The sequence below is a fragment of the Penicillium coprophilum genome (assembly GCF_028826855.1).
Source record: "Penicillium coprophilum strain IBT 35676 chromosome Unknown utg000002l_segment0_segment0, whole genome shotgun sequence".
Taxonomy (NCBI): domain Eukaryota; kingdom Fungi; phylum Ascomycota; class Eurotiomycetes; order Eurotiales; family Aspergillaceae; genus Penicillium; species Penicillium coprophilum.
The window spans coordinates 1256319-1284013 of NW_026622721.1; the positions used below are offsets into that span (position 1 = coordinate 1256319).

Below are 27695 nucleotides of genomic sequence, written 5' to 3' on the forward strand. Positions count from 1 at the left end.
CCTAAACCACATCTTCAACGTGCTGTTGGGAGATTCTTTCGCGCTCACGCGGTGTTCGGATTCCACTGGGGGTTCGATATCCACTCTGTGGTGTTACTTGACCTTCTGGGGTACCAAGTCCTTGCGTTGGTGATACCACCCCACTCGGGGGCACTGGGATCTTCAAGTCCTCTGGAGAGGCCGGGATAATCTCTTCGGGGAGATCGGGGATATGAATCCGCTGTGCCTCGTTCTGATAGCTCTCGGGAACGATCTGGAATAGTGTCAATCAACCATAGGTACTAATCCAACTCGAAGTCAAATTTACCTCAATGATTTCATCGCGAGGGAACTCAAGGAACGGAATGTCAGCAGCATTGCAGGCCATGAGATAACCATACAAAACTCTCAAAACACTTTCGTGTGCAATGATCAGCAGATCGGTTTGCTCCCTTTCCAGTTCAAGGATAATTGGCTCGAGGCGAACAGCCAGGTCATGGTATGACTAAGGAAAACGGTCAGCAAATACACACTTTGAGAGGGTGAAGCACTGCTTACCTCTGCCCGGGGATAACGGTGATGGTAGGGATCAAGCTCATGCTTAGCAACCTCGTCCCCAAACTCTGCTCGAATTTGACTCTCAGACATTTTCTCACAAACACCGGGGTGCAGTTGGCTCAATTGAGACCTCTGCCGGATTTTATATCCGTTTTCATGGAGGTATTTCGCGGTTTCCACTGTTCTGCGCCGTGTGGAAGTCCAAACTTTCAGTGGCCTTGACTCATAACCAGTCTCTCCCCGCTCAATCATTGCTTGCTTTTCTTCTTCCCGGTGAGCTAGTAGACGTGCCGTCATTTTCTTGGCATAGTCTTCTCCCTGTTCTGACAACGAAGCATCGGCTTTGTATGAATCTGCGTCCAACGAAACGCCAGCCTAAATAAAACGTCAGACTTTGCATTGTAGCAATAAGACAGTAGATGACATACCCTGGCAAAGTATGTGCGTCTCGATTTGATGTGGAGATTCAGAAGATAGAAGACTATACGGTTAGAAAGGTAGCCAAAGCTTCGATTGTTGACAATCAGTCTTTCGCCGGCGTTGATCATCTATATTTGGTGAATAATGGCAGTGCGAAAAAATAAAATGCGCGTACCTTAATATAGTTCAAGTCCTTCTCCTCCATGGTCTGGAATTGGGGGATGCGAGAATAGATACGGTTCAAGTAATGCTTCACGGCATCTTCCGATTTCCATGAGACGTACTGGCCACGATTGTCAGATTGTCCTTTCGAAGAAAGAATTCACAGGAGACTCACATCAGGAGAGGATATCTTGACTCTGCGAACATTCTCTTCGATGATGCGTTCGTCATCACACCAAGACTCAATGAATAGGGTCTGGTAAAATATATCAATGATTAGTCTATTGTCAAATATTCAAGAGAAGCAATTCTGATTTACCTCAATATCATGCTTTGCAAATTCCTTGGCAAGCGAGCGACGCCCTGAGGCTAGCGGGTTGACGGCATCATATATCGCTATTTGACCGTTTTCATGGTTCAAGAAGTGATAGATGTCTTCTCGACATTTTCTCACAATTTTTTGGCGTAGAAGGACGGACTTGGCAGTCGCTAGTCAGAGATGTTAATATGGTCGTTCGGGTAGATCAGAATACCATGCCCACCATTGACATAGAAATAATCATCTGGCATGTCCTCGCCAAATGGGATTGTGGCACGACGATAGTCGCCCAGATGGAAGATTCTGGTTTTTACACCAAGCCTATCAATGCATCAGCATGTCTCTGGAAGTGGGAAGATCATAGAGGTAAAGCATACCATCGCAAATATCGTGCCAAAGCCACTGAGATATGTCTGCCATGAATCTCAAATTAGTCTACTCGGTAACACCAATCTTAATGTAAATAATATCATACGTTTTGCCTCTAGCGGGCAAGCCGACGGTGATGATCACAATACGGCCTGAATGGAACAGCCGACCAGATTCGGTGCTGTACAGCTGGGCCGGGGCCAGATCGGCCTTTTCCGGCAAGTCATGAATTGCATCGACAAAAATTGACGATTTGCGACGGAATCGTGGGGAGTTGGCCACAATCTCAGCGGTGCTATATGATGTCAGTTCAAATCCTCTATCAAACTTCACACTGCAGCTTCTCCAAGACTAGACATGGCACATGGCACATGGCTCTTTTGTTTGCCCTCTTTATATTGTCAAGCAGAAAACACACATAAAAAAACATTGATGGGAGCAAACATGGAATTGTAAAGTGGAAAAGGCAAGCTTACAGTAAGGTGTCCATGGTGGGATGTTAAAGTGACGCAATCTTGAAATATCACAAGATACAAGCAAGACCTGTCGGGATTATCGGTAGAGCGATAGACAGTGCTAGGACAGACCAGAGATATTTCGAGCCGCCTCAATCCGATGGCAAGATATTGAAGCAAGAAGTAAAGAAACCTTCTAAGGGTAGGAGGCGGTATAGGTAATCGATCAAGACCAAGATATCAGGTGCAGATCATTGGCTCTGGTTGCCTTGTTTTTCAGGCTTCAGAATACGAAACAGTCCAAACAATAACCAATTAAAGCAAAATTTGCATCAATTGAAATGGAATTAAAAAAGCCTTTCAAGTCACAGTGAAAATCAGGTTACATTCTTCCAATAGCCCCCCTCCCCAATCACCTCTAATCCCCCGGGGTCTTGCCTTGAACCGGGAAGGCCCGAAAAAGCTTATGTAATATCCCGGCGAACGACAGCAACCAAAGACGCCGAGGCAGGTGACTAGCATTTTTCACAGCTTGGAAAGTCTTGAATTGCTTCCCCTACACTCCTGAGCGCATCAGATACAGCCCTTTTACACTATTTTATCAAAGGTCATCTGAAGACGTTTGTTCGTCCCAGATCCTCGGGCTGGTCTCAATCCCTTTTATTCGGAATTATCTGTTTTTTTCCCCGAGTCTCAACTGAGACTGACACGCGTGACGACACCTAATATACTCGTCAATTATCACATTTCCAACCAAAATGGCCGATTACCTATCATCCCTCTCCTTCCTCACAGAGAACCCTGCCGCCTTGGCTATCAACGATGCATACTCCTCGTTCTCCGACCGGAGGGCCTTGCTTAACCTGCCCAACCCCGGCACTGTCGATAACCTCGCCAGAGAAGTGCAGAAGGATGTTCTATTGACCAACTTCATGTTCTCCGGACTCCGGGCAGACCTGACCAAGGTCTTCGGCATGTCCCCTCTGTTCCGTGTGTCGCATGCCTTCTCTATGGGCTCAACCGGCAACCTGCCTCCATATGCTTTCTCCGCCATGTACGGAAGCCCCAGGGTAAGGATGAATATTCCATGCGATCCGTAGGACGGTCACTGCAATTTTCAGTATCTAACATGTTGTTCTCCGATAGGTGTTTATGCAAGGTAACTACGGAAGCGACGGTGCGCTCGCCGCCGTCGCCAACTACCGCTGGAACCAGGCTCTTGTCACCAAGACCAATGCTCAGATCATGAACGGTGGTACCCAGGGCTTGGTCCAGATCGATAACGACTACACTGGCCGTGACTTCTCTGCATCTCTCAAGGCCTTCAACCCCTCTTGCCTCGAGGGTGGCCTCACCGGTATCTTCGTCGGCAGTTACCTGCAGTCTGTCACCCCCAGTCTTGCCCTTGGCTTCGAGGCTATCTGGCAACGCCAGGGTATCACCGCTCGCCCCGAGACTGCTCTGTCTTACTCCGCCAAGTACAAGGGTGAGGACTGGATTGGTACTGCTCAGCTTCAGGCCCAGGGCACTTTCAATGCCACTTACTGGCGCAAGCTGTCCGAGCGTGTGGAGGCTGGTATTGACATGAACCTCCAACTCCAGCCCTCTCCCGCTACTCTTATGATGGGTGGCCCTGCTCGTGACGGTACCACTGCCATCGGCGCCAAGTACGACTTCCGTGCCTCTTCGTTCCGCGCCCAGGTTGACAGCACCGGCAAGGTTAGCTGCCTCCTCGAGAAGCGCATTGCGATGCCCATTTCTCTCTCCTTCGCTGGTGAGATCGACCAGGCCAAGGTAAGCAACATTTGTCTTTTTAATTGTAGTCTCCATGCTAATTCGTCTCTTTTCTTTTTAGCAAACGGCTAAGCTCGGTCTTGCCGTCTCCCTTGAGCTTGCTGGTGAGGATGTCATGGAGCAGCAGGACAAGGTTGACCCTGCCACCATGATCCCTCCTCCTTTCTAAGCCCCTCCTCTCGCATCCCCCGAGATAATAACCCTTTCGCCCCCCATGTTTTAGTAGTTCTTCACTCTCCATGTCTGGAATGACATATGTTGTCCCTCTTTCTCGGTATATCCTCTTGAATCTGGGTTGCTGGTGCAGATAGCAGTTGTTTGGCGCCATGGAGATTTCAAATTTTTTTGTATAGATTCACACTCCGTTTCTTTGATTTCCTTTTCCATTACCACCTGATGCTGCATCTCTGTTTGGCCTGTGGTCTGATATCTTGTGTCTCCTAGCTATCTTTCCAGTTCATTTCCTTGCATGGCCATGTTTTGGGTCTATGGGATTGCCAGGTCTGGGATGCATGGCTGCGCCTGCAGATAGCTCTGGTTATGTTTTTCGCATCATAGACGGGCCAATGTAAAACAAGTTTTGATTGAGTTGATCCGGCTGTAATGATTTTTATTGTACTCTGTGTCTTTGACTTTTCATTTTTCTCTACAAGACTTCAACGATGAAAGGATGTACAAAGTCAGCTCTTTGTCTACCTAGTTGAATGTTTAGATGTTGATACAAAAATCAGCCATTACACAGATATGTAGATCTCAAGTGTCTCTGGGTACACTACGGAGTATATGTGTTCTTTCAAGATACATAACCAAAACAAATATCTGTGTTCCGAAATTGACTCACAAACAAAGATATCCAAACAGCCCTTACCCAGGCACACAAATCAAAGCGGAGAGGAAAAGGATCCCGAATAATGCCCGTAGATGCCCAAAGCGGTGACCGGGACGAACGACGGCATCTTCCAAGTCCACAACGAATCAAACAGATCAACCATACAACATTGCTCCACTATATGCTGTGGGCACTAAAGCAACTTATCCAATTGGTAGAATACTCCGGAGTGCAGTGGCCTATGCATCTCCTAGAATGGAACCGTTTCTGCTTCACTCTCCACTCAATTGCTGGACTAAGTTTCTCGGTAAAGTGGATTCATTTATATGTTGGGTCTTCCATGTTTCGCTCTCGAAAATGATACGGAAGGTTACTGTGGAGTGTGTTTTGTCATAGAAAATGAAGTATAACATACATCCTTTGTACACTACGATGTATAATAGGAAAATGCTCTGTTCCTCTCCCGATACGGCATGTGGGATCCTCAGCCACTTACTCCATATCCTAAACCTGAGCACCCAAAACCGCTGGTGAAGTCTCCTGATGGGCCACAGTCCCCTACCGTTCCCTGCTTGGAGTGTGGCTGGGTCGGAGTGCTCATTGGAAGTCCCGTGGTTGATAGTCGGGGGTTCGCTGATTATCGGACTCTAGTGACATCATATTCCCCGTCCAACCCTTGTTTAGGGCTTTCTTTCTCGTAAATCTCTTACCGGGCTCCCGAGCACTATAGAAGAAACTGACCAGTTATCTTCAAGGCCTGAGATGCGCCTAGGAATGTATGTCCCGGATAAATGGCTGTCCCGGGATGGTGTTCTTCCTAGACGAATCAAAATGAGGAAAGGAAAGGAAGTTCCAGTTCGAGGGGTCCGAGAGTCTCTGCCCAATTGACGGGCTCTCTACAACATACGGAGTAGTTTTGGTAATATACCTTCAACGTATGAGCACGACATGCTGACCCCTTCAATAATGCAATTTCCTCTAGTAATGAATGTGGATAGGCTGTCCACAAGGCGATCTCAATTCTCTGAGGCGATTCATTGGCAGATATCGGCGATGTTTGATGATTTGCTTTTGTATTACATTCTACCTGTTCTAGGAGGTCTTATCCAAGGTTCGGGTTAATGTGTACCTATTCTGGACGGATGATAGGGTGACACTATGTAAAGGGATGTACTTGTTCCTCGAGCTGACGAGTGTCATACAATCATATATAATCATTCATTCCCATGCAGTATGTGTGTCCACCGTTAATACTGCTGTGGTATGAATGTGAATGGACGTTCCACGGATCGGATGGTTGCTCTAGATCGCTATGAACATGACAGATCTAGCAATATCGTGGGCAGACTGGACCCGATTTCGCGATGGACCAATAGCCTTTGAGATGATTCGCATATTTGCTTGGTATTCCCGATTTTTTTACGATGTAGATGAGATGGCAATTCCACCTGGTCAATTCCAACCTAGGAAGACGTCAAATGCTGTTTTGTGTATCATGTCCACCGTATTCTCTCTACTCACTATTGCGAGAGATACGCCCACGTGTCTGACAGAGAGACCGTAGAACGGAATGTCGTTCCTTGCTTCCATGCTTTGCGATCCGTACATACCGATGGTGCACTATTGGGCTAGGCATTCCACCGGTTTCCTCCCGTGCATATGCATCGATCTTTTAAACATCGTGCCAGCGCTAGTCGGGAAGTGTTGCTTTTGCCAGGAACACATCCGGTTCCTCATCCCGGGTCTGTGAGACAATAATGTGACTGGTATGTGCATTGTGCAATTTTTCATACATCGATATATGTATATATATATATATATATATCGATACTTGGATATGATCGTTCAAGCCTCGATCATATGTGGGTTTCCAAGCTACCGAGTATTGAATTGAACCCACTTTGATCCCCGAGAAGTAGTTTGATCAGTGATCAATATTGCGTTGTCGAGTCAGCAACGGCACACTGCTTGCCGAGACCCGATGAACACATCGGAATCCCGAGTACGGAGTATCCAGCTGTCCAATATAGCCAAGACTGTACCGGTGCATAGTTCTGATGACATGAATTCATGTGTTTTTCGATCACCTTGACGGCATCAGACCCCCTAGTGAGGGGGCGTCATTTGTTGCCTGTCAAGATTAAAGTCGCATGACAAGAACCGAACTGTGGCGATTTTGATCCTCAAGGTCACCTGCTCAATGTCTGGTGACGTCGATGAGGGGAAGCTTTAGATCTTCATATTCACGTTACTGTACCTGAGATACGGGAAAGATATCTTTTATATTTGCTATCTGATTTTATTGTATATCAAACCGAGTACGGAGGTACGGAGTAGTCAAACGTTAATGTGCTGAAATACCAAATACCATACATAACAGTACGAGGTAAATGCCCTCAACGTTAAACCTTTTGAGCCAGGTGCATCTACAGCGCAGGGGCCAAGTTCAAGGGAACGTCCTTTTTTAGTACCTGAGTCGGCTGCTTGCTTGTGTCAGGAACCAACATTCCTCAACCCTCCCTTCGACGATAAAAGTTCCTTTTCCATACCTTTTTCCTTGGATCTTTCATGGGTCATTTTCGCTTTTCTGATACGTCTCGTCTATGGATGCCGACTCGGGGTTCATCTGCCCGATCCAGGTCGCTGGTACGGAGTACAAGGCTGCATGGACGGGACTACGGCTGGAATCCCAATGATTGTCCCGAGCTGGGCGTCGGCTGAGATAGCTTCGACTCACATGCCAAGGGATCCCTGCACAGACACACTTTTGATGGTATCGAAATTCGAAAGAATGGAAGAACGGGGAACCCCTTTCAATTCCGATGATGATTTTCCGGGCCGAACAGCTTTTCTGCTTTGTATTGTTTCCAATCGGTCTGGCTCCCAATTACCGGTGTGTTTGTTTTTGAAATGCCCCTGTAGCTCATAGAACAGTATATAGTCACACTAGTATACTTAACTTGGCATACATAGTATCACACCGGGTCCAGCTCCAATTGCAGCTTGGACCACTTGGCCCAAGCTTCTTTTTTTTTTCGAGGTCAGCTGGTCTCGTGATAGGAAAAAAGATTACAGTACAGAGTCAACCAATGACAATGGTTCCAGGGAAAATCACCGTTGGGTCACCCGACATCATTTCTGTCTCTCTATTTTTGGGAATATATTAAGGTGTATAGCTATAAACAGATCGAGTATAGACTATGTATAGCTTGATATTCCCACTACCCCGGAGACTCCGCTTTCTCCAAAGTCTTTTTATTATGTTTTCCAATGTTTCCTAAATTTCACACACCGGGCATGTATTGGTAAATACTGCAATAACACCCGTGCCTATGATATCATCTCCCGAACCCTGGTAAATAACAGTTATTTACAGTACCTATACTGTAAATTGTATCAAAGGTATCTCTCTACCGAGTAGAAAGATATCTACTATTCCGTACTTCGTACCCCGTGCCCATTTCTAGGTAATTCAATATATGTAGCTTATTGGAAATTAAAAAAAAAAATTACATCGAAAAAAAAAAATAGAAGACTAAACAGACCTTTAAACAGTAATTAAGTAATAACCTGGGAAAGTTGAATTGGAAGTTGAACTTGTAGCTCTCCCGCCCCTCTCTTTTTCCTCTTTCCCCCCCTCCCCTTCCCGAATTGCATTGCCCACTTCATAGGACATTGGCTTTCATCTTTTTTCTTTTTTTTGTTGTGAATCTATTTTCCCTTACTTGTTTCTTTCAAATATCAAGAATCAGATAAAATTTTCAACCAAAAGAACAAAAAAAAAAAAGAAGAAAGGAAATCTATTCCATCAACGTCACCTTTCTTTCGCCCTGAACCCGCCCCAATTTTACCTAACCTTCCCTAGTCTAACCCGTCTTATTTCACTCGATTCGACTTCATTGGTTGAACATTCTCTACGAAAGTTGCCCACCTTCTTCTCCTCTCTCTCATTCTTCTTCTTCCCTACTTCTTACTACATTCTTGGCTCCCGGGTGCCATTTTCTTTTCTCATCGGTCCTTCCGCCCCTCCCTACTCCACCCCGGTTTAACCGTCTTCCCAACTTCACATATCTATCTATTCCCGCGATGTCACAGAATCGACCCGGGTTGTTCCCAACTTTGCGCATGGGTGGTAAGATATATTGATCTACATTTCAATGGTTCGGGCTGACCTTTCACCCAGAGGTGATTCGGGAGAAGGTCCAAGATGGACTGACTGGCGAGTCCAAGGAGATCTCCTACACTCAGTGCAAGATTGTCGGCAATGGCTCCTTCGGGGTTGTGTTTCAGACCAAGATGGCACCGAGCGGGGAAGATGCTGCCATCAAGAGAGTCCTCCAGGATAAGCGATTCAAGGTGGGTTCTTGACCTGTTCTCCCTGTGTGTCGGATCACTAACCCTGTCTCTAGAATCGTGAGCTGCAGATCATGCGGATTGTGCGCCATCCTAACATTGTCGAGCTCAAAGCCTTTTACTACTCCAACGGTGACAGGGTATGTTGTCTCCTGGGTGTCCCACCCGATCGTCTTTCCGTCCCCCGTGCCCGTGGGCTGACCAGACCCCCGATTTCCCCCAAATAGAAAGATGAAGTCTACCTCAACCTCGTCCTCGAGTACGTCCCGGAGACCGTGTACCGCGCATCGCGTTACTTCAACAAACTCAAGACTACGATGCCCATCCTTGAGGTCAAACTTTACATCTACCAGCTGTTCCGGTCGCTGGCCTACATCCACTCACAGGGTATCTGCCACCGTGATATCAAGCCTCAGAACCTTCTTCTGGATCCCGCTACGGGTATCCTGAAGCTTTGCGATTTCGGATCCGCCAAGATTCTAATCGAAAATGAGCCTAACGTGTCATACATCTGCTCTCGCTACTACCGGGCGCCTGAATTAATCTTTGGCGCGACCAACTACACAACAAAGATTGGTAAATATTCCTCTTCTGCGCATCGTATCCAGGTCTAATGTATTTGTTTTCTAGATGTTTGGTCGACTGGTTGTGTGATGGCAGAATTGATGCTTGGACAACCCCTCTTCCCCGGTGAATCGGGCATCGACCAGCTGGTAGAAATCATCAAGGTTTTGGGCACTCCAACTCGGGAACAAATCCGCACCATGAACCCCAACTATATGGAGCACAAGTTCCCTCAAATCAAGCCTCATCCCTTCAACAAGGTATTTTCCCCCACATACCATCAGTTCTGAAATGGTGCTGACCCGAACAGGTTTTCCGTAAGGCACCACCCGAGGCCATTGACCTCATCTCCGCCCTCCTGGAATACACCCCGACGCAACGGTTGTCTGCGGTTGAAGCAATGTGCCATCCCTTCTTCGATGAGCTCCGCGACCCGAACACCCGGCTGCCGGATTCACGCCACCACAACAACCCCTCCAAGGATCTCCCTGCCCTTTTCGATTTCTCACGACATGGTACAACCATCCTCGTTCACCCTAAAAAGAAATCTCACTAATCAACCTTTTAGAACTTTCGATTGCCCCTGATCTCAACGCCCAAATGATTCCCCCTCACGCTCGCCCCGCCCTCGAAGCCCGTGGCCTTGGTCTCGATAACTTCAAACCCCTTGCCAAGGAGGAGATGCTTGCACACCTTGACTGAGTCGACCAGTGTGTGTCCTCCGCCCTCCGCGAGGGATACGTCTGTTTGTCGTGCCGCCATCTGCACTGTGCGTGAGAAGATTCGACCTGTCAACCAAGTTACATCATGATCTCGAGTAAACTCTGAATTGAGAGTGCACTGCCTTGTCTTTTGTTTTTTTTCTTTCTTTAGGACTCGGTTTGTGTGCCTCAACCCCCGGACATAGTGGAACCTTGGAACTGGTGAATGAGCAGGGAATGGTATGAAGTGGGAAAAGTGCATCCTTTAATGGCTGAGAAATGGAAACTAGGTTTCTTGGTGGTAAGGGCTGATGGTTTTCACGAAATGGGAGGTCATGGCCTGGAGTTTATTTTGAGATGTCTGAGACAGCTCTCGGGAGGAAAAAGTGATACCCTTTCTGTGCACGTCTGCCTTTGGGGGTCGGAGACTGCATAGTTTCATCGGTCGAGGGGAAGAACCCCCAGACGCAGCAAGCCCGATCTCGACCCCGGATGGAGGAGTGAATCTCCCACAAATGCATCAGAGATCTTGAAGATTTCTTTGAATACACGTTTAGGGAGGACCCTTTCTATGATGGTCAATATTTCGTCTTGCAGCGCTAGAATCTCCGTTCGTTCTTCCCTTTGCGTCCTTGCTTTCTTTTTTTTTGTTCGCAATATCCTTGTATCAGATTCATCGGGCTTGGCTGGTTCCCCGGTCCTCCGACTTACCGGCCATGAGCTATATGTCATTCCAGTTCTCAAGCAGACGATTTTCTTTTCTTTTCTCTTCTCTTTTTTTTCGGTAGTGATGCGTAAAGAATAAATGAGACTTGAACAGCGTAACTGTATATAGTAGGTGGAATGTAGTCCAACATCCCTGGTTACATATATACATCGAAAAGTCCGTAGAGCTTACACTTTCCCTCGCGTTTTTCTACCGTCTAGTTATGAAGCTGAGAAGGAAGGTAATAAAAAAAACAATTGAGAAAGATCTCAGAAGGCTGCCAAAAAGACATGAGAAGACTGAGCTAACTTATAAAGTGAGAACTATCGCAGGGACACCGGGTCCGGAACTTCAATTTCCCCCGAGCTCCCCCATTCACCTCAAGCTCCTAAGCTTGTCACCTTTCCACTTACCCACTGTCTCTATCAAATCTAGTACTTTACCTGCTTATTGGATTGATTGCAGAACACAATGGCCGAAAATGATCGTCGAAACCACAGCTACAGGGGTGGGCGCAAGCGCCGTTACAGAGGTGAGAGACATGGATCTGACAAGTTTCCCGGACAACACGCTAATTTAGCCCGTGATTCTCACAGATGATGATGACTTTGATCGCCGTCCTCAAAGGCGCAGATATGAGGAGCCATTGTTCGTCCAGGTCCGACGGCAATTGTTGACCATCGCGGAATCGGTACAGACCTCTCTTTTTTTCCGCCGCGCGCATTGCACTCTACAAATGGGTGATATGAGCTAACGCTTATGTCTTATTGATAGGCTGCTCGCAGAGCAGAAGATGACGTTCAGGGTATCGCGAAAACAGTCACGGATAACTATGATGACGAGGAAATTCGTCGCGACTTTGTCAACATCTCCCTTGATCTGTACGTGCCTGTGTATTCAGTTCACCGTGAGGTGTTACTTACTTGGATCTATGCAGCGTTCTCGAACAACCCATGAAAATTCCTTTTATCGCCGGCACGGTCCTGGTCGCACACAGTCTCAAGCCCGAGCTTGGATCAGAGGTTTTGAGCAAGGCAGCGGAGGCATTGCAGAAGTATATTGATATGGGCGCATGGCGTGAAGTCAAGCTTCTTATTCGCTTCCTGGGTATTCTCCAGCCAGTGTACGAGGGTGACGGTATCTTCCCTCTCTTGGAAGAGCTGTTCGCTCGCGCAGTCGATCTCCAAACCGCTTCTTCTGAAGATGTAAGTTGTGACATCTCCCTGAGACGATGGATGAACCTCGTCTAACAGCTTGTTCCAGCTTCTTGGCCTCGAATTAGTGAAGATCATTCAGTTCGCCATTCCTTATGTCATGCTGTCCCCTGCCTCTGGCTTTGAAGCCCAGGCTTCCGCGCTTCTGGAGAAGACAGACATTATTGCATCTACGCCGCACGCCCTCGTCGATTTGGTGAACTCATTCAGCGCCGAGGAGAACCAGGAGGCAGCTGGTCAAAGTGTTATCAGTTTGATGCAGACTCAACTTCAATCCGAAGCCAACCAGGGTTGGGAGCTTAAGTGTCTCCCTCGTCCCTGGAAAGACGCCCGGGATGTCGAAACCGATGAGCCAAAGTCTTTCGAATCGGTGGTTAAGGTTCCTTTCCCCGCGATCACTGTGCCCAACCCCGTACCGAATGGCGAGCGTCCTCTCTTCCCGGAGGTTTACCTTTCGGTATATGCCAACCAAGAAGTAGACACTGTTCCTGCGATCACAGACATCTCCTCTTCGCTGATTCGGGACGCACTGGTTGATACTATCAACCTCCTTGACTTCAACCGTGTTGCTACTGCCAAGTTCCTGATCGATATTGACTGCTATTTCACTCCTACCACATTCGTGAAGCGTGCCACGCCTTTCGACCGCATGCGCGAGCTTATTGGGGAGGTGCAGCCGTGGAAGCCTGAGGATGTGGCAGTGGACGCAGTGTTCTCGCAGTTATTCCAATTGCCAGCGTCTGAGCACAAACTTGTCTACTATCACTCTGTCCTCACCGAGTGCTGCAAGATTGCCCCTGCAGCAATTGCGCCCAGTTTGGGCCGTGCAATCCGATTCTTGTACAACAGCCTGGAGACAATGGATTTGGAGCTCAGCAACCGATTTTTGGATTGGTTCGCTCACCATCTGAGCAACTTCGGGTTCACATGGAAATGGAGCGAGTGGTAAGTAAAGAACGGCAGGTTTCGCACGTTGCCATCAGTCACCTAACAATCTCATAGGGCCGACGATCTCGATCTTCCTGCCATCGACCCGAGAATGGCGTTTATTCAAGGTGCTTTGGATAAGGAAATTCGGCTTAGCTTCGCCCAGCGCATTAAGGGAACTCTCCCCGATCCCTATCCCAAGTTGATTACCCCAGGCAAAGAGAAGGATACACCAGATTTCAAATATTCCTCCGAAAGTAAATTTACCCCATGATTAGCGAGCCAAAAACAGATGCTAACTTGAATTTCCAGTGGCACCATACTCCAAAGAAGGACAAGAACTCATGCAGCTTATTCGGAAGAAGGCTAGCGACGAAGATATTCAGCCCGTCATCACGGCCATTGAAGACCAGGCCAAGAGCCAGGGCGTCGATGATCCCAAGATCCCCTCGACAGATGCCTTCGTAACCTCACTCTGCTTCGTCGGATCCAAGTCGCTCTCTCACGTTCTGTCATGCATCGAACGCAGCAAAGATCGCCTCCTGGCCATTGGCGCGGAGTCTGAACGCGCCCGCTGCCAAATTATCAGCTCCGTCATGGACTACTGGGTCGATCAACCTGGTATTGCCATCAACATCATCGACAAATTGCTCAACTATACGATCCTCACCCCACTCTCCGTCCTTGAATGGGCCCTCTCCGAGTCCGTCGCGGCAGGAACAATTCTCTCTAAGCCCCATGTCTTCGAGATGATCTCCGCTACCGTCGGCAAGGTCACCAACCGCATGCGCCAGATCGTCGCCGCCCGCCGCCAGCATGGCCTCTATGAGCCCCAGCTTAGCGTCATCGATGAGACCCTCACTCGTGAGCGCGCAGAGATGCAAGCCCTTTTCAAGTACATCGAGGACTCGATCGTCTCCGTCGCTGCTGGAAGCAACGATGAACAGATGGAGCGCGGTGATGGCAGCGGCACTCAGCCCGAGGACGCCATCATCCGCCAATGGGGCCGTCGCTGGCTCCGTGTGTTCCGGAGAAAGGCTGCTGTTGAGGAGGCCTTCATCTCTGATGCTCTGGCTAACGCTACTCCCCTCGGTACCCAGGCCCCGCCTGTTTCTCAGCGGGAGGATGCTGCGGATGGAGATTTGGATATTGCCGATGCAGATGCTCAATAGAGTTGTCACACATATGAATGCCATCTTGATCAGGTATCATATTCTGCATGCTGCATTCTTGCATTCGATCTCTTTGAAGTGTTTCAATAAATGATTTTACGTCCCGGACAGCCTTTTCCCCCCTGCTTTTCATATTTTATTCTAGCTCTGTCTTGTATACTAACTCCGGGTCTCTTCGAATTAAGCCCAACAGAGGCATGAAAAACTCTCTCCGATTGATTCCAAAACTCGATCAATTCATTCAAGACGTAATTGATCTACGCCTTGCCGAGCTACGTAACCAAGTGTTGTACAGAATTAAAAAGCAAAGAAATTACAGCAAGATCCTGTTGATTCAACCGTACAACCCCAGCACGGGGGTATCCCCAAGTCCAAAATACATATGAGAAGTCCTCGTGAATCGTGTACATCTTGATAAAACCCTAATGAAAAAGAGTAAAGAGAGAGGTGGAAAAAGTATCAAAGGACGACCAAGCGGGATTCAGATTCCCTGCATACCCAGAAGAAAATGAGATAAAAGAGAACAAAATAAGAATTAACAATGGGAATCATCGGGGAATCAAGAAATAAAAAGGGGATATCACAAAGGGGTGTGTCGACAAATACAAGAGTATGAAAAGAAGCCCTGGAGAAAAAAAAAGACCCGAAACCAAACCCACTCAAGGACCATGTCCATGTCCATGAACATGAACATGAGCCCTGCGATCAATATAATAAGGCTCTCCATCATCGCCATCACTGCTAGAAGTATTATAAACGGAAAACCCATCCTCAAAACTGCCGCGACGCATCTGCATCTGCATCTGCATCTTCGGAACGCCCTCTTCGGACTCAACTGACTGTATTCGATCCATAGAGTCACAACTACTCTGTGCATCGGATCGTTTCGTCGTCGAGATCCGCCGGTCCTTGCCACGACCCTTGATACCCTTGTTGCTGTTTTTGTACAGCCCAGCAAAATATATCCATAGTTCGCGGTCTGCGGGGTTCATATTCATCGGACCGTTCTCGCCCATTTGTGAGAAGCGGATGGTTAGATTGTGGAGGGTTGCTGCATGGAATTTGTTTTGGTGGGACTGTTTTGGGGAGGAGGGTTAGCTTGGGTTTGTTCAGGATATTGTATGGGGAATGATGCTGACGTAGAGGAATAGGAAGGGAAATGTTGAAAAGAGCCTTACCTTGAGGTTGCCTAACTGGGTGAACTGTTTACCACATTCATCTAGACGGCAGTCGAATCGTTTGGATTGATCATGGGTGAGCTTGTGAGCGCGGACATTGCCTCGTTGAGCGAATCGCTTATGACAGATTTCACATTGGAAGGGCTTTTCGCCCGTGTGTCGCCGCTGATGGGTCTAGGTTTAGGGACGTAGGTCAGTGTCTGCCTCGTGCGTCGTTGTCGCATACTGCGGCAACTGAGGGGGAGGGTGATGTGCTTACCTTGAGGTTGCCTTGCTGCGAGAAACGTTGCCCGCATGAGGGCTCCTTGCATATCTACCCATATTCAAAACCGATTAGTCGCCGATCCTGACACCAAATCCTGTTCAGGAATATGCTGTGTACTCACAAATGGTTTGTCACCTGTATGTGCCCTGATGTGGATGTCCAGGTGTGTTTTCTGCGCGAAGCTTTTGCCACAGCCTGGCAGGGTGCAGTTGTATTTGCGCTTCTTGCCTGAGCGTGATAGCTGGCCTTCGTTTTCATGGTAGCAGCGTGGGGGTGTCGGTGAGGCAGTTGGGTAGGATGTGGGATAGGCTTGTGATGCTGGTGCCAGATGCTGGAGAGGTGGCAGTGATTGCTGGGTCGGTGACGGAGCGTGCTTCGCCTGGATTGCCTTCATCAGGACATCCACGTTGGTCGAGAAGGCGATGTCAGCGGGTGTTTGCTTTTCGTCTGTTGTGCCGACTGGGGAACTGTGGCCTCCATTTGAAAGCTGCACCCGTGTACCATGGTCGGGAGTAGACTTTACTGTCTGGCTGATGGCGTTCTTCGCTGGGCGAATCTCTGGAAGAGATTGCAACGGTTGTTCCGTTGTGAGGCGCAGTGGCTGCGGCTGTATCGGGTGCTGACTAGGGACATGGTATTGCTGATAGGGATTTGGGTGTGTATGTGTGTGACCCACGGAGTGGGCGAAGCTGTAAGGCAAGCTACTCGAGGTCTGGTAAGGCAACGAGTATGGCGTTGTTTGATGTGAATAGAAGGGAAAGCTCTGGTTCAGGGTCGAGTCCATCGGACGTCTGTGTGCAAACGCACCCACGGCGTGGCCGGGGAACTCATAAGAGACAGGCTCTGCAGTCTCCATCTTTCACTTTTCGTGTGGTCTTCCCCTCAGTATCTTTCAGAAAGGCAAGGATACCTGCTCCCTCCGGATCTCCCACCAGACACCAATGTATCTCAATGTATACCTGCCCTCAGGATGCGCTGGGGTGAGATTATTTTGTGCAGTCTTTGACTATATTCTGAAACCCAATCCCCGGTGGTATTTGGGTTTTGGCTGGCAGCGAGTTGCTTTTCAAAAAGAAGCAAGGATAGGGAAAAATAGACAAACAGGCCGACCAAAGCGTAATCAGTCTATAGATCTGAATCTATATATGAGGGGAAAGGAAATAGCAAATATATGCAGGTCATGCCCTGAAGAGTGAGAAATATAATGATTGACAACTAGCGATGATCTTCCGCATCGACCGTGGCGCCTCCCGATCTAGATATACCAGGGCCCCAATGCAATGGCGGGGGCGACAGGGGGAATGGAGTCAGCTGGTGAAAAGAGAGTCGAAAAGCCCCATTCTGATCGCCTGTATGACGTTTAGGGAAATGGCAAGGAAAAAAAAAGGGGGGAGGAAAGGCAGTTCAAGTCCAGAGATACATGCAATGCGTACTCCGTACTGTATACCAAGTGTTTGATTCGACGATCTCCGTGGGCCGGGGATCCTGGGTGATTGCGGCGACCTGACTCCACCGGGAATTAAAATATAAATCAAATCCATCGGGGACGAACTGGAGTTCCTGGGGTTCCTGAAGCCCGAAAGCCCTGGCCCTGAAGCCCCGAAGCATTGGAGCATACAGGTGCATTGCATGGTCCATGAGATGCATGGTTTGCTTTGGACGCATCGATTTCCTGTACCACGAGGAATAGTAATTCTCATTAGTGGTAATGTATTTCGACACATTCGGTGTGAAAATGTGTGTCAGTCACACGAAAATATACTCGCAGCCGCGACTGGCGACGAAAGCCTTTGGATCAAACTTCCCCTTATACTTCCCATGCTTCCCCGTATTTTGTACACTCCTGTAATTGATATTGCTGAAGAGACTGACATCTGTCAGACTCAATCTCAAAAAAAAAAAAAAAAAGAAAGGAAACACGCAAACCCATCGTGCTGTGCATCTTTCCCCTCGAGGAGACGGGCCGGGCCTTCAAATCGCGGAATTCCCAAGTGGACCGTGATCGACCTGCAGTCGACATGTAGATTATTCAGTCGATCTCGGAGTCAGCAATCGCTCAATGGCCAGCTCGGCCGTAATTACGAGTACCAGGATGCGCCATCCCGATAGTCGCCAATAGTGTCCGATCTCAGCCCATCAAATATCCCAGTTAGCCGCCTATGGCCCTGGAAAATTCAGTCCGGTGATCTAAATTTCCTCCTCGAAGAGCCAATCAACTCGTCTTTCTCCCGGCCAGTGCGATCTGTCTCTCTCTCTCTCTCTCTTTTTTGGGGCAAGTGGATGCCCAGGTGGGAGTCGATTGTGGCCCCCATAGGAGGAGTCAGCACGGGCTTTGGTCTAGTCTCGATGTTTTGGATATTTTGCGCCCCCCCCTAAAGTGCACCAAATGGCTTGGCCCATGGGCCATGTCGATCATGACCACTCATGATCTAAGCTCCAGACTGGGGGACGGTCCGAAAAGTGACAGCCATGGCAATCTGACACGAGTGGTAACCCTGCACGTCCTGCGTCAAGGTGAGGTATCGGGACTTGAGAATGGTTCCTGCAGGGATGCGACTAGTCTTCACGAACTACTTCCTGAATAGGCGACGGCATCTAGACTCTGCATATACGCCCCCATTAAGCATGCTTTGATGAGATTTGGATCAGCATGTACATCTCCGTAGGGGGACTTGAGGTGTATATTACCAATCTTTCCATAAGGTAATGTTCGGCTCAACGTATTCAAGAGTATTTCGGAGTCGAAGAATGTTCGGAGGCTCTGTGATGATTCAGACGGACAGGGATGGTGTTGTTGGGATGAAATTCAGCTCGTTCCAGAATGTGTGTCCGTGTGACCTTTTACGTCTACTACAAAACATAATACACCAGGCAATGTAGAAAATGGCAATTTTGGAATTGAAAAAAGGTGTGCACGTATACACCAAGGTGTATAGGGTAAAAAAAAATAGAAACAAGTTCAACATAAATAAAGCCCATAACCAAAGCAAAAACATCATACGCCCAAAGGATCAACCCTTTCATCGTCCAGTGTACGCCGAGTATCTATAGAGGAGTCAGCTTATGATCTGAAATACAGTCAGGAAAAACACTTACCTCCAGATTCGTGCACGCATGTCTCCACTGCCGGTCGCGAACAAGTTGCCAGTAGGACTGGGCGCAACGGAGATGACTATATGGAGTTAGAGAAGTATAGATGACAATGCAAACGTTGAAACTCACCAGAGTTCTTGTGGCCTTGAAGCATCATCTGGGCATTTCCAGTCACCGGATCCCAGAATTGAACACCGCGGTCCTTGGAACCACTCATCACCCAGGCACCATCCGGTGTCAGGCAAACACTGAGAACAAAGTCCTAAATTGTGGTTTGAAGTTAGCTTCTGTCCATCTCTCAAAGCGAGATCAGATCTAACCTTGTGGCCCTCGAATGTACGAATACACTTGCCGCCCTTGATGGCACTGTGGGGGTGCATGCCCCGGGGAACGGTAAGCTCCCAGAGCTTGATAGTCTTGTCCAGACTGCCACTGACAAGGTCACGGCCATTGGGCGCGAACGCGACCGAGTAGACACTGTCCTTGTGGCCATCTGGGTTTTCCAGGCGCTCCACCAGGTATCCAGTCGTAGTATCCCAGACGCGCACGCTCTTATCCAACGAACCTGCAGCCACGTAACGGCCATCCGGAGACATAGCCACGGTAGTGACACCATCCTCAATGCTAAGGGTGTAGACAAGCTTGCCATCGAGGATATCCCAAAGGCGTACGGTCTTGTCTCCACTGCCAGAAGCGATGAATCGACCGTTGCCAGCAAAGTCCAAAGAGTAGATGTCCTGCTCGTGTCCACTGAAGATATGCTTGATCGTGCGCTGGTTGATATCCCAGACCTAGAACCAATCGCATTCAGTCAGTGATCCCATACGCTGCTGATTTCATATAGCCCTAAGACTTACCCGAATCTGCTTATCTTCAGCACCAGTCGCAAGGTATTTTCCATCCGGACTGAAGCAAACACTGCGAATGTAAAGGTCGCCGTCCTTATCAACATTCTCATCCTGCAGAGTGGCCACGTTCTGACCGGTGGTCACGTCGAAGATTTGAGCCGAGCGGTTACAGCCTGTAGCCAAGTACTTGCCATCACGACTGAAGCGCACACAGCAAACAACACTATCGTGATTCAAATGATGCACCAACTCCACATCCAGGACACGTTGGACCTCGGGGTTGAACACGGCGTACCAATCGGAACCCTCGCGCTTCTGCGACGGAGGCAGATCATCGGGGTTCCAATTTGCCAGCATGTTTCCCGGACGCTCGGCTGTGCGGCCGAGAGGAGGGTTCGGAGTAGGGCGAGGGATCTGAGGGGATGCACGAGGATCCGGGTAGGCGATGTGCGTTTGCTGGGGGGTACCTGGGCCGGGGGGAACACGACCACGGCCTTTACCGGGGCCCGGGGATGCAGTAGGAGGCGGAGGAGGCCCGTAGCCTGGGAGACGAACAATCCAACAAGTCAGCGTACTGGGCGACGATTTTCATAAACACAATGACATACCGTTCACAGCAGCGCCAGCCGGGTATCCTCCAAAGGAGCTCTGCTGGGGTTGCGGCGCGCCAGGCTGAGCGACCGAAGCAGGCTGTTGAAGGGGATGCTGGGGAGGCTGCTGATCCTGGGGGAGGGAAGGGGCAAGACCGGGGCCACTACCTGGTGGGTTGGTCATGATACCGCCAAACAGATTGCTGGGGCCGTGGCCCAAGGCAGGTGGAGGAGCCTGGGAAGGAGCTGTGTGAGCCGCAGCGGGTCCGCCGATGTGGGAAGGGATAGTTTGCACGCCGCGCGACTCGAGTTCATGTCGCAGCATTCGGATTTCAGCTTCATAGCTAAAAAAAAATAAAAAAAGGAAATGCGATGTCAGAAAGGACTACTCAAGCTTCCAGGGAGGCAAAGGGACGAACTCTTGCTTGATCTTGATCTGCGCCTGTTCCAGCTGATAGACCTTCTGACGGATCATCTCCATCTCCTGGAGTTGACCAGTCACTGCATGATCTGTCAGTTAGATAACATTTCAGCGAATGTCGGAACCCATGGAGCTGCAGTCATTGGGGAAATGAGCTGACAGCTATATGAAATGATTGGATAGGAGGAGAGCTCTGGAGCGCAAATGGCCTGGGCATAGGAGGGAGGTAACCATATGTTGGAAGGGAAACATACACTGATGTTCGAATTCACCGGTGTTTCGCGACTGGCTTTCGAACTCCTGGCGCAGTTGATCCAGCAACTCCGTCAGACGGGAGTTGGGAGCGGGCACCATCCCGCGATGAGCGTTGTACATGTTGGGGTATTTTTTTCTTGCTGATTTTCACAAGTCACAGAAGGACAAAAAGGACGTTCGGATGGCAGCTCTAGGTCAGCGAATGGGATCGCAACCAAGGTTTTGACCTGGACTCAATGATCTTGATCACTGAGGCTTCAATGCTTGGTGGATAGCACCGCGCAGCTAGCCACAGCGATAGTGGGCGGTACAATATAAGCTGGGGGATGAGAATGGGGGTGTAGCGGTAAGAGGGGTGGAAGAGGCTGGCAGATGACACTTTAAAGCGGGAAGGTTTGAGTTTGGGGGAAGGGCGGTAGTGGTTTGACGCGAGAAGCGAGGTCATAGGCGAGAAGCGCGGGTACCGTGGACTACCTTCTAATCTTGCACATTATATGTATAACGTATAACATGGAACACTAAATGAAAGAAATCGTTCAATCAGACATTTAGAGATCAGTACTGTATATATACAGATATGAGACAAGATAGCCCTGGGAGTTTGAGATCAAAGTACAAATGTACTTTGTCAATGCGTACATCGTACTCCGTAGTACATTGGATGGGTCCAGATCGCGAGGTTTCAATGTTCAATAAAACCTGTATTTTGTATTCCGGCTGAAGATACCCGAAATACCAGGAAATATGTACTTGGATCTACACCCGCAAGTGCGGGCAGTGGAGGTACCTCTGAGTACGGGAAGCGGAAGTGGAACTGGCCCGTGCAGTACCAATTTGTACAATTACAGCGACTGGACATGAGTATGGATGTAATTGCGTCCTGGCCCCACACACTTTGTATTATGTAATATTCTGCCAGTCAAAAGAATTCCCGTCATTTCAGTTATCTTTACTTGGTATAGCGTGCAGCTAAAGGACGAGACTATAAGGTCTAGAAATATGAAATGCAATCTTTATCTCTAAGAGAAGTAGCTCCCAGTGCTATTTAAGGACGGTTCAATTCATGGATTAGGAAGGCGGTGTTGGTGGTGAAGGCGGGCAAAGAAGATACAATTACTTATGTCTGGTCACTGTACTCCGTACTCCGTACGGAGTACGGAGTACACTGTAATTAACTAGTTACCAATGTAACTAAGTATTTGTTTTGTGCCTGACTTATAAGGCCCTGATTAGCCACAGTATGGCGCAGGCATTAAGGCATTAAGGTATCGACTGTGGCAAACCAGGGGCATCCGTGTTCTTTTCTTCTTTTTTAAGCTTCTACTCTCTTTTCCGTACAACGTAGATTCATAGATCCATAGAGGTACAAGTGATAAAAAAAAAGACATTGTAATATTCTACTTCAACATATAGGACCGTCCACTCATAAAATAACTATATATCCCGCATCAGACCATCCACCCCTGGAGGAATTGGCTTATTAAGAGGTGGCATCGCAACGGCTGTGGCGGTTCCGCGCTGGTGTGACTATTTTGTTATTCGCCGTGGATCTCCTTTTTTTGCTTCCTTCAAGTACCTCTCAATTCCTCTTCTCTTCCCCCTCCCCCCACCCTATCTGTGCCCTCAATCATGGATATCATTCTCGAATTATGGGACACCTTTATTGGTGATCGTCTCTATTCAACAATCCTCCCCGCCTCCCTGTCGTCGTCCATCTCGCTGCCGGCCTTCGTCAATGCGGCGGCGAACACTTCAATGGCCCTTTTTGGACCGGAACCTTTTGTCTATGAGCAGGCTACACAGATGATCTATCTGGAACCTTCGAAATACGCATACCTGAGTGCTTGGCCCAGGAATAACATCTACCGTCAATTTACAAGCTTTTTCCTGATTACTTGGTAATGCGCCAATCCCTTCAAGATTTCTTATCGCCACTTTTTTTTTTTTTCGCAACACAAGAACTAACATTCAATTAGGCTGTTTGGTCTCCTCGTCTACTTCTTGGTAGCGACGCTTTCATTCATCTTTATCTGGGACAAGACAACCTACAATCACCCCAAGTTCCTCAAGAACCAGATCGCTATGGAGATCAGACAGGCCATGTCCGCAATGCCTCCAATGTCCCTCTTAACGGCTCCTTTCTTTGTTCTTGAGGTCCGCGGCTATGCTAAACTCTACGACACCACCGCCGACGAGCCCTTCCCGTACTACAGCCTCATCCAAATCCCCTTCTTTATCTGCTTTACCGATTTCTTCATCTACTGGATTCACCGTGGCCTGCACCACCCCCGCGTCTACAAGACTCTTCACAAGCCTCACCACAAGTGGATCATGCCCAGCCCTTATGCCTCGCACGCTTTCCACCCACTCGATGGCTGGTCCCAGAGTGTCCCATACCACGTCTTCCCCTTCATCTTCCCTCTACAGAAGTTCGCCTACGTCTTTCTGTTCGGCTTCATCAACCTCTGGACCGTCTTCATTCATGATGGCGAGTATGTCGCCAACAGCCCCATTGTGAACGGCGCTGCCTGCCACACCATGCACCACTTGTACTTCAACTACAACTACGGACAGTTTACCACTCTGTGGGACCGTCTGGGTGGCAGCTACCGCAAGCCTAACGAAGAACTCTTCCGCAGAGAGACGAAGATGGGTGACAAGGAGTGGAAGCGACAGGCCAAGGAGATGGAGTCGATTCTCAAGGATGTCGAGGGCGAAGATGATCGCAGCTACTCCTCCGACAAGAAGAACCTTTGAAATGACCCGTGGACGGCTACATCACATTCTTCACGATTTCACAATGCTTACTTGGTTCTAGACTGCAGGGGACCAATCGGGGCCCATTACTGACTCCCCGATAGACGGGCCGTATGTCAGCGCTTCCTTGGCCTGGTTTGGCCTGATTTTGGGTTTTGGACTTTTGCATCCCTGCTGTTCCCCGTGCCATTTTTTTACACTAATTCAAGTACATTAATTCGCCCTGTGCATCTCTTATTTGTTTTAATACTTCAAAAACCGACCACCAGCACTGCCTTGGTGATTCTACCCCATTCTGTACATAATGTTCGTTTCTTCTTCTTTTTCTATGGGTGGCTCGAATGCACTTGGTTAGTCTTTCTGTACACTTTTCTTCAATGCGTTGGCAACTTCCACTGGTCATCTGAAGGCCGAAAATTCATGCATATATATATATGGTACACCTTGTGTATGCTACCGGAGTGTCTGTATGATAACAGCTCGCGATCCGTCAGTCACATGAAACCCATTACTAGCCAAATCCTGCTCTCGACTCGGCCAAATCTCCGCACTGAACTTCTCAGATTCCGCACAAGCAAGTCGTTTATGAAGAGCAATCACTCGATTAGCCTGTTTAGAATCCCCACACTCCAGCACCGTAAGCTTGGCCTTCAACTTGAGTGACAGAGTGAGAATGCGGTGATAGAAGATATCCTCGGGCATACAGTCTTCTATCCTGGAGCTTGAGTATGGGGGTACAAGTGCCAGCTTGGGCTCGAAACGCCGTACACTACGCGCAGTGGTGCCATTTCGGAACTCTGTTTGGGATATGTAGGGCGGATTGGAGATTAATAGATCACATCCACTTTCTTGGTCGGGTAGTGCGGTGTCCAATGCTCCCAAATCGGGAAGTTGGGTTTGCAGTATTGACTCAGCGGATGGTACTGAATTGTCATTTCCGTGTCCGAGGACATCGGCGCGATGGAGGCGGACGTCTGCGGCTGCGGTGGATGCCAATTGGCCCAGTTGCAGGTTATGCTCAAGGTTCTCATGGGCTAGGGCTAAGGCTGTGGAACTGATATCCACTCCTATTATCTCCAGCTGCTGGAAATGAGGAGCAAGTAACGCGTGCAGAAGAAGTGGTATGCAACCTGTGCCAGTGCAAAGATCAATGACACGCAAGGGTCTCGCCTTGTCGGGAGAATTGGACGCCTTTTTACGGCCCTGAGCCATTTGACGGACTAATTTAGCCGCTTGATATGTATATGATTCGGTTTCTGGCCTGTGAAAGGGTGTCAGCAAGAGATATCGCTTTTCTAGAAATGTAATAGGCAGACCTTGGGATCAGAACGCCTTCTCGACAGAGAATCTCCAATTCGCCAAATGGTTGATCTCCAAGGATATATTGGAGAGGATATCCTCTAGATCGCTTCTGACACATAGATTTCAATCGGCTCCTCCATCCCGCCTTTGATGAAAGAGACTGGCAATCGCGAACTGCCCGCTCACGCAGCCAGCGAAGTTCATTGCGAGCAGAATCAATTGTGCGACATTCTTTGAGAAGTATAGGTAAAAGATAATTCTCCCGCTGGGCTTTTATGATGACAGAAAAGGGGATTCGGGGCATTATGGGAATTCGAGGGTCAGTCGAGGAACTTTGGTGCCAAGAGATTCCCGTTGATGCCAAGATACAAATTGTACATGTACCCCGTACATACATCTAGCAAAGAGCCTATATATGTTCAAATTGATCTACATATACACCAGACTTTAGGCCGAGCGAGATGACTTTCCCTTTCCGTTTTAGTGCTTACCCTCGCCGCTTTTGCTCACTGAGTAAAACTGAGCACCTGTGGACGCCCCTGAGTATTATATAATCATCAGAATCGCTCACTTAGCATCACCTGATCATTACGAACAGAGAGAACGCGAAAGCAGCTAAGTCAGCAGCTCACCTCAATAAAATACACCACGCTAGCCCCAACCAAATATAGTTGTTCATTCGAACTCTTGACCGTTGTCCCCTCGACGAAGGCTGGTGTTATCAATTTGGCGGTCGGTCCTGGTTGTTTCGCCTCTAGCTAGGAGACAAATTCATAGGGGGGCTATATTAATTTTACTATTATATAGCTACACCACTATTTAACTCACCGAGTCTTATATCCACGATACCGTCTCTCTATAGTTACGGAAAATATCTAACCCTCAATTTTTAGTTCTATAATATCTAGAAATATCTCAGAATCCCCGATTAGATAGTTTATAAATCTATAAGTGTTTCATTCTGATTTTTTTGCTTGATTTTTAACGGATTATCGCTCTTACTACCTACCGTTTACTCCTAGGAATACGACTAGCGCTCTAGCGACCTCGACATCGTAAGTAGGCCTTGAACCCGCCCGCGGGTCGGGCGGTGATTTTCTTGCCCTCAGAGGGCGGCCCTCCAAATATGACAAACATAGAACTCTGCCTAGGTGTTTAGATATATAAGTATGCAGATTTCGGCGGTATTATTTAGTATTCTAGTTACAGCTTAGTAGTATGAATGAAAGTATGTACCATATAAGTACTACTATGAATATATATATCTATTCCATCTGATAAGATAGCAACCTTTAAATTATTAACCACTACTTTTCTTAGAGATTGAAAATCTACAATGTCACTATTACATACTATGATTAATTATAATATAACTCAATTTCTTAAGATTTCATAATCTTAATATAGAAATAAATGATAAAAGTAATATCCAAACCTAAGCAGTGCTAAATAACAATAATTTATTAAGAATACTTAGTAGTTTTATACGTCTAAATTGGGGAAGCTCAACTCTTTTAATGCAAATGAGGGCCGATGACGGTCGCCCGCCCTCAGAGTGCCCGCCCAAAATGTTTTTAATGAGGTCTACGTCTCCGTGGCCTGCCTAAGGTCACCTGACCATCCAACATATTGACGACCACACTCCATCGTCACTTCCATTCATCATCAATTCTATTGATTTTCTTTCGTTCTCGGGGTTCTTGAATCTTCCCCTCTCATACGAAAATGGATAAACAAACCCAGACCAGGCGTTGCGATGAAGTTAAGCGACTCTACAAACTACTTAAGAGTTACGAATCTTGGTTTCTTTCCCCTAGTGATCTCCAAGGCCTCGGAGTCTATAGCCAGCAAGCTAGCATGACAGGTGACGGCTCTGTACAATTTAATCCATGTTTCTTTCGGCCTTTTCCGGAAAAGGTGCTTCAAAAATATCCACTCGATACGGTTTCGATGGCTGCGGACCATCCTCCACAGACTCTTCAACGGCTTAATAACCCCCCAGACTTCCAGACTCTTTTACGAGAAGTCCAGAATGACCTTAAGGTCGAAAATCCCCTGGAATTCGCTAAATCAAGATGGGATACATTAACACTTTTATATGGGCCGGATGCCTGGGAAGATCATGCCAGACAGACACGTTGGCATATTCAATCCCAGCAGATGCTTCCTCGGAGAGGGCTTTCCCGGGACTCTACTCTTGACGATCTAAGACCTATCTACGAACGGAGGTTAGTGCACTTTACTTTTTCTCTTTTACTCTACTGTTTTTAGGGACTAAGTATACCAGGAAGAAATGGAAGCATAGTGCTCCTGATCTATGTGGGCTTAATAGAAGAAACCATTGGCGTATACTAAGTCTCCGAGAAGATTTTCAGCCAAGCTTTAACCCACATGCAATTATGGAACTTTTATCCGATGTTCCCGCAAATCATGCAGAGAATTGCCTTACTCTCCAAGAAGTAAG

At 48.0% G+C, this 27695-nt stretch overlaps 8 protein-coding genes across 8 annotated transcripts; 4 read left to right on the forward strand and 4 right to left on the reverse strand.

Moving 5' to 3' along the window:
• Position 1: 1 nt before the first annotated feature.
• Positions 2-2297, reverse strand: N7500_001879 (bifunctional fructose-2,6-bisphosphate 2-phosphatase/6-phosphofructo-2-kinase; the record flags this gene model as incomplete). The annotated part of the gene is made up of 11 exons (XM_056673025.1): positions 2-253; positions 308-484; positions 538-912; positions 966-1085; positions 1133-1240; positions 1295-1375; positions 1439-1608; positions 1662-1759; positions 1816-1851; positions 1914-2102; positions 2284-2297. 11 exons carry the CDS (start codon positions 2295-2297, stop codon positions 2-4), a joined length of 1620 nt encoding a protein of 539 aa, XP_056536544.1.
• A 723-nt stretch (positions 2298-3020) lies between these two features.
• On the forward strand, positions 3021-4225 carry tom40 (TOM complex pore protein TOM40; the record flags this gene model as incomplete). Its single annotated transcript, XM_056673026.1, has 3 exons — positions 3021-3332; positions 3409-4056; positions 4118-4225. 3 exons carry the CDS (start codon positions 3021-3023, stop codon positions 4223-4225), a joined length of 1068 nt encoding a protein of 355 aa, XP_056536545.1.
• A 4746-nt stretch (positions 4226-8971) lies between these two features.
• Positions 8972-10504, forward strand: N7500_001881 (GSK family serine/threonine-protein kinase; the record flags this gene model as incomplete). The annotated part of the gene is made up of 7 exons (XM_056673027.1): positions 8972-9017; positions 9069-9241; positions 9295-9378; positions 9466-9814; positions 9869-10062; positions 10113-10317; positions 10371-10504. The coding sequence occupies 7 exons, from the start codon at positions 8972-8974 to the stop codon at positions 10502-10504; spliced, it is 1185 nt and encodes a 394-aa protein (XP_056536546.1).
• Positions 10505-11680: 1176 nt separating this feature from the next.
• On the forward strand, positions 11681-14522 carry N7500_001882 (NCBP1 family protein; the record flags this gene model as incomplete). The annotated part of the gene is made up of 7 exons (XM_056673028.1): positions 11681-11741; positions 11806-11900; positions 11984-12090; positions 12147-12414; positions 12473-13368; positions 13426-13607; positions 13663-14522. 7 exons carry the CDS (start codon positions 11681-11683, stop codon positions 14520-14522), a joined length of 2469 nt encoding a protein of 822 aa, XP_056536547.1.
• A 659-nt stretch (positions 14523-15181) lies between these two features.
• N7500_001883 (C2H2-type zinc finger protein) lies at positions 15182-16821 on the reverse strand (the record flags this gene model as incomplete). The annotated part of the gene is made up of 4 exons (XM_056673029.1): positions 15182-15598; positions 15701-15874; positions 15960-16013; positions 16087-16821. 4 exons carry the CDS (start codon positions 16819-16821, stop codon positions 15182-15184), a joined length of 1380 nt encoding a protein of 459 aa, XP_056536548.1.
• Positions 16822-18985: 2164 nt separating this feature from the next.
• rcoA (uncharacterized protein) lies at positions 18986-21292 on the reverse strand (the record flags this gene model as incomplete). The annotated part of the gene is made up of 8 exons (XM_056673030.1): positions 18986-19010; positions 19062-19137; positions 19188-19320; positions 19379-19849; positions 19916-20448; positions 20515-20840; positions 20916-20997; positions 21172-21292. The coding sequence occupies 8 exons, from the start codon at positions 21290-21292 to the stop codon at positions 18986-18988; spliced, it is 1767 nt and encodes a 588-aa protein (XP_056536549.1).
• A 1509-nt stretch (positions 21293-22801) lies between these two features.
• On the forward strand, positions 22802-23929 carry N7500_001885 (sterol desaturase family protein; the record flags this gene model as incomplete). Its single annotated transcript, XM_056673031.1, has 2 exons — positions 22802-23070; positions 23149-23929. 2 exons carry the CDS (start codon positions 22802-22804, stop codon positions 23927-23929), a joined length of 1050 nt encoding a protein of 349 aa, XP_056536550.1.
• Positions 23930-24382: 453 nt separating this feature from the next.
• N7500_001886 (uncharacterized protein) lies at positions 24383-25141 on the reverse strand (the record flags this gene model as incomplete). Its single annotated transcript, XM_056673032.1, has 1 exon — positions 24383-25141. The coding sequence occupies one exon, from the start codon at positions 25139-25141 to the stop codon at positions 24383-24385; it is 759 nt and encodes a 252-aa protein (XP_056536551.1).
• Between the last annotated feature and the right edge of the window lie 2554 nt (positions 25142-27695).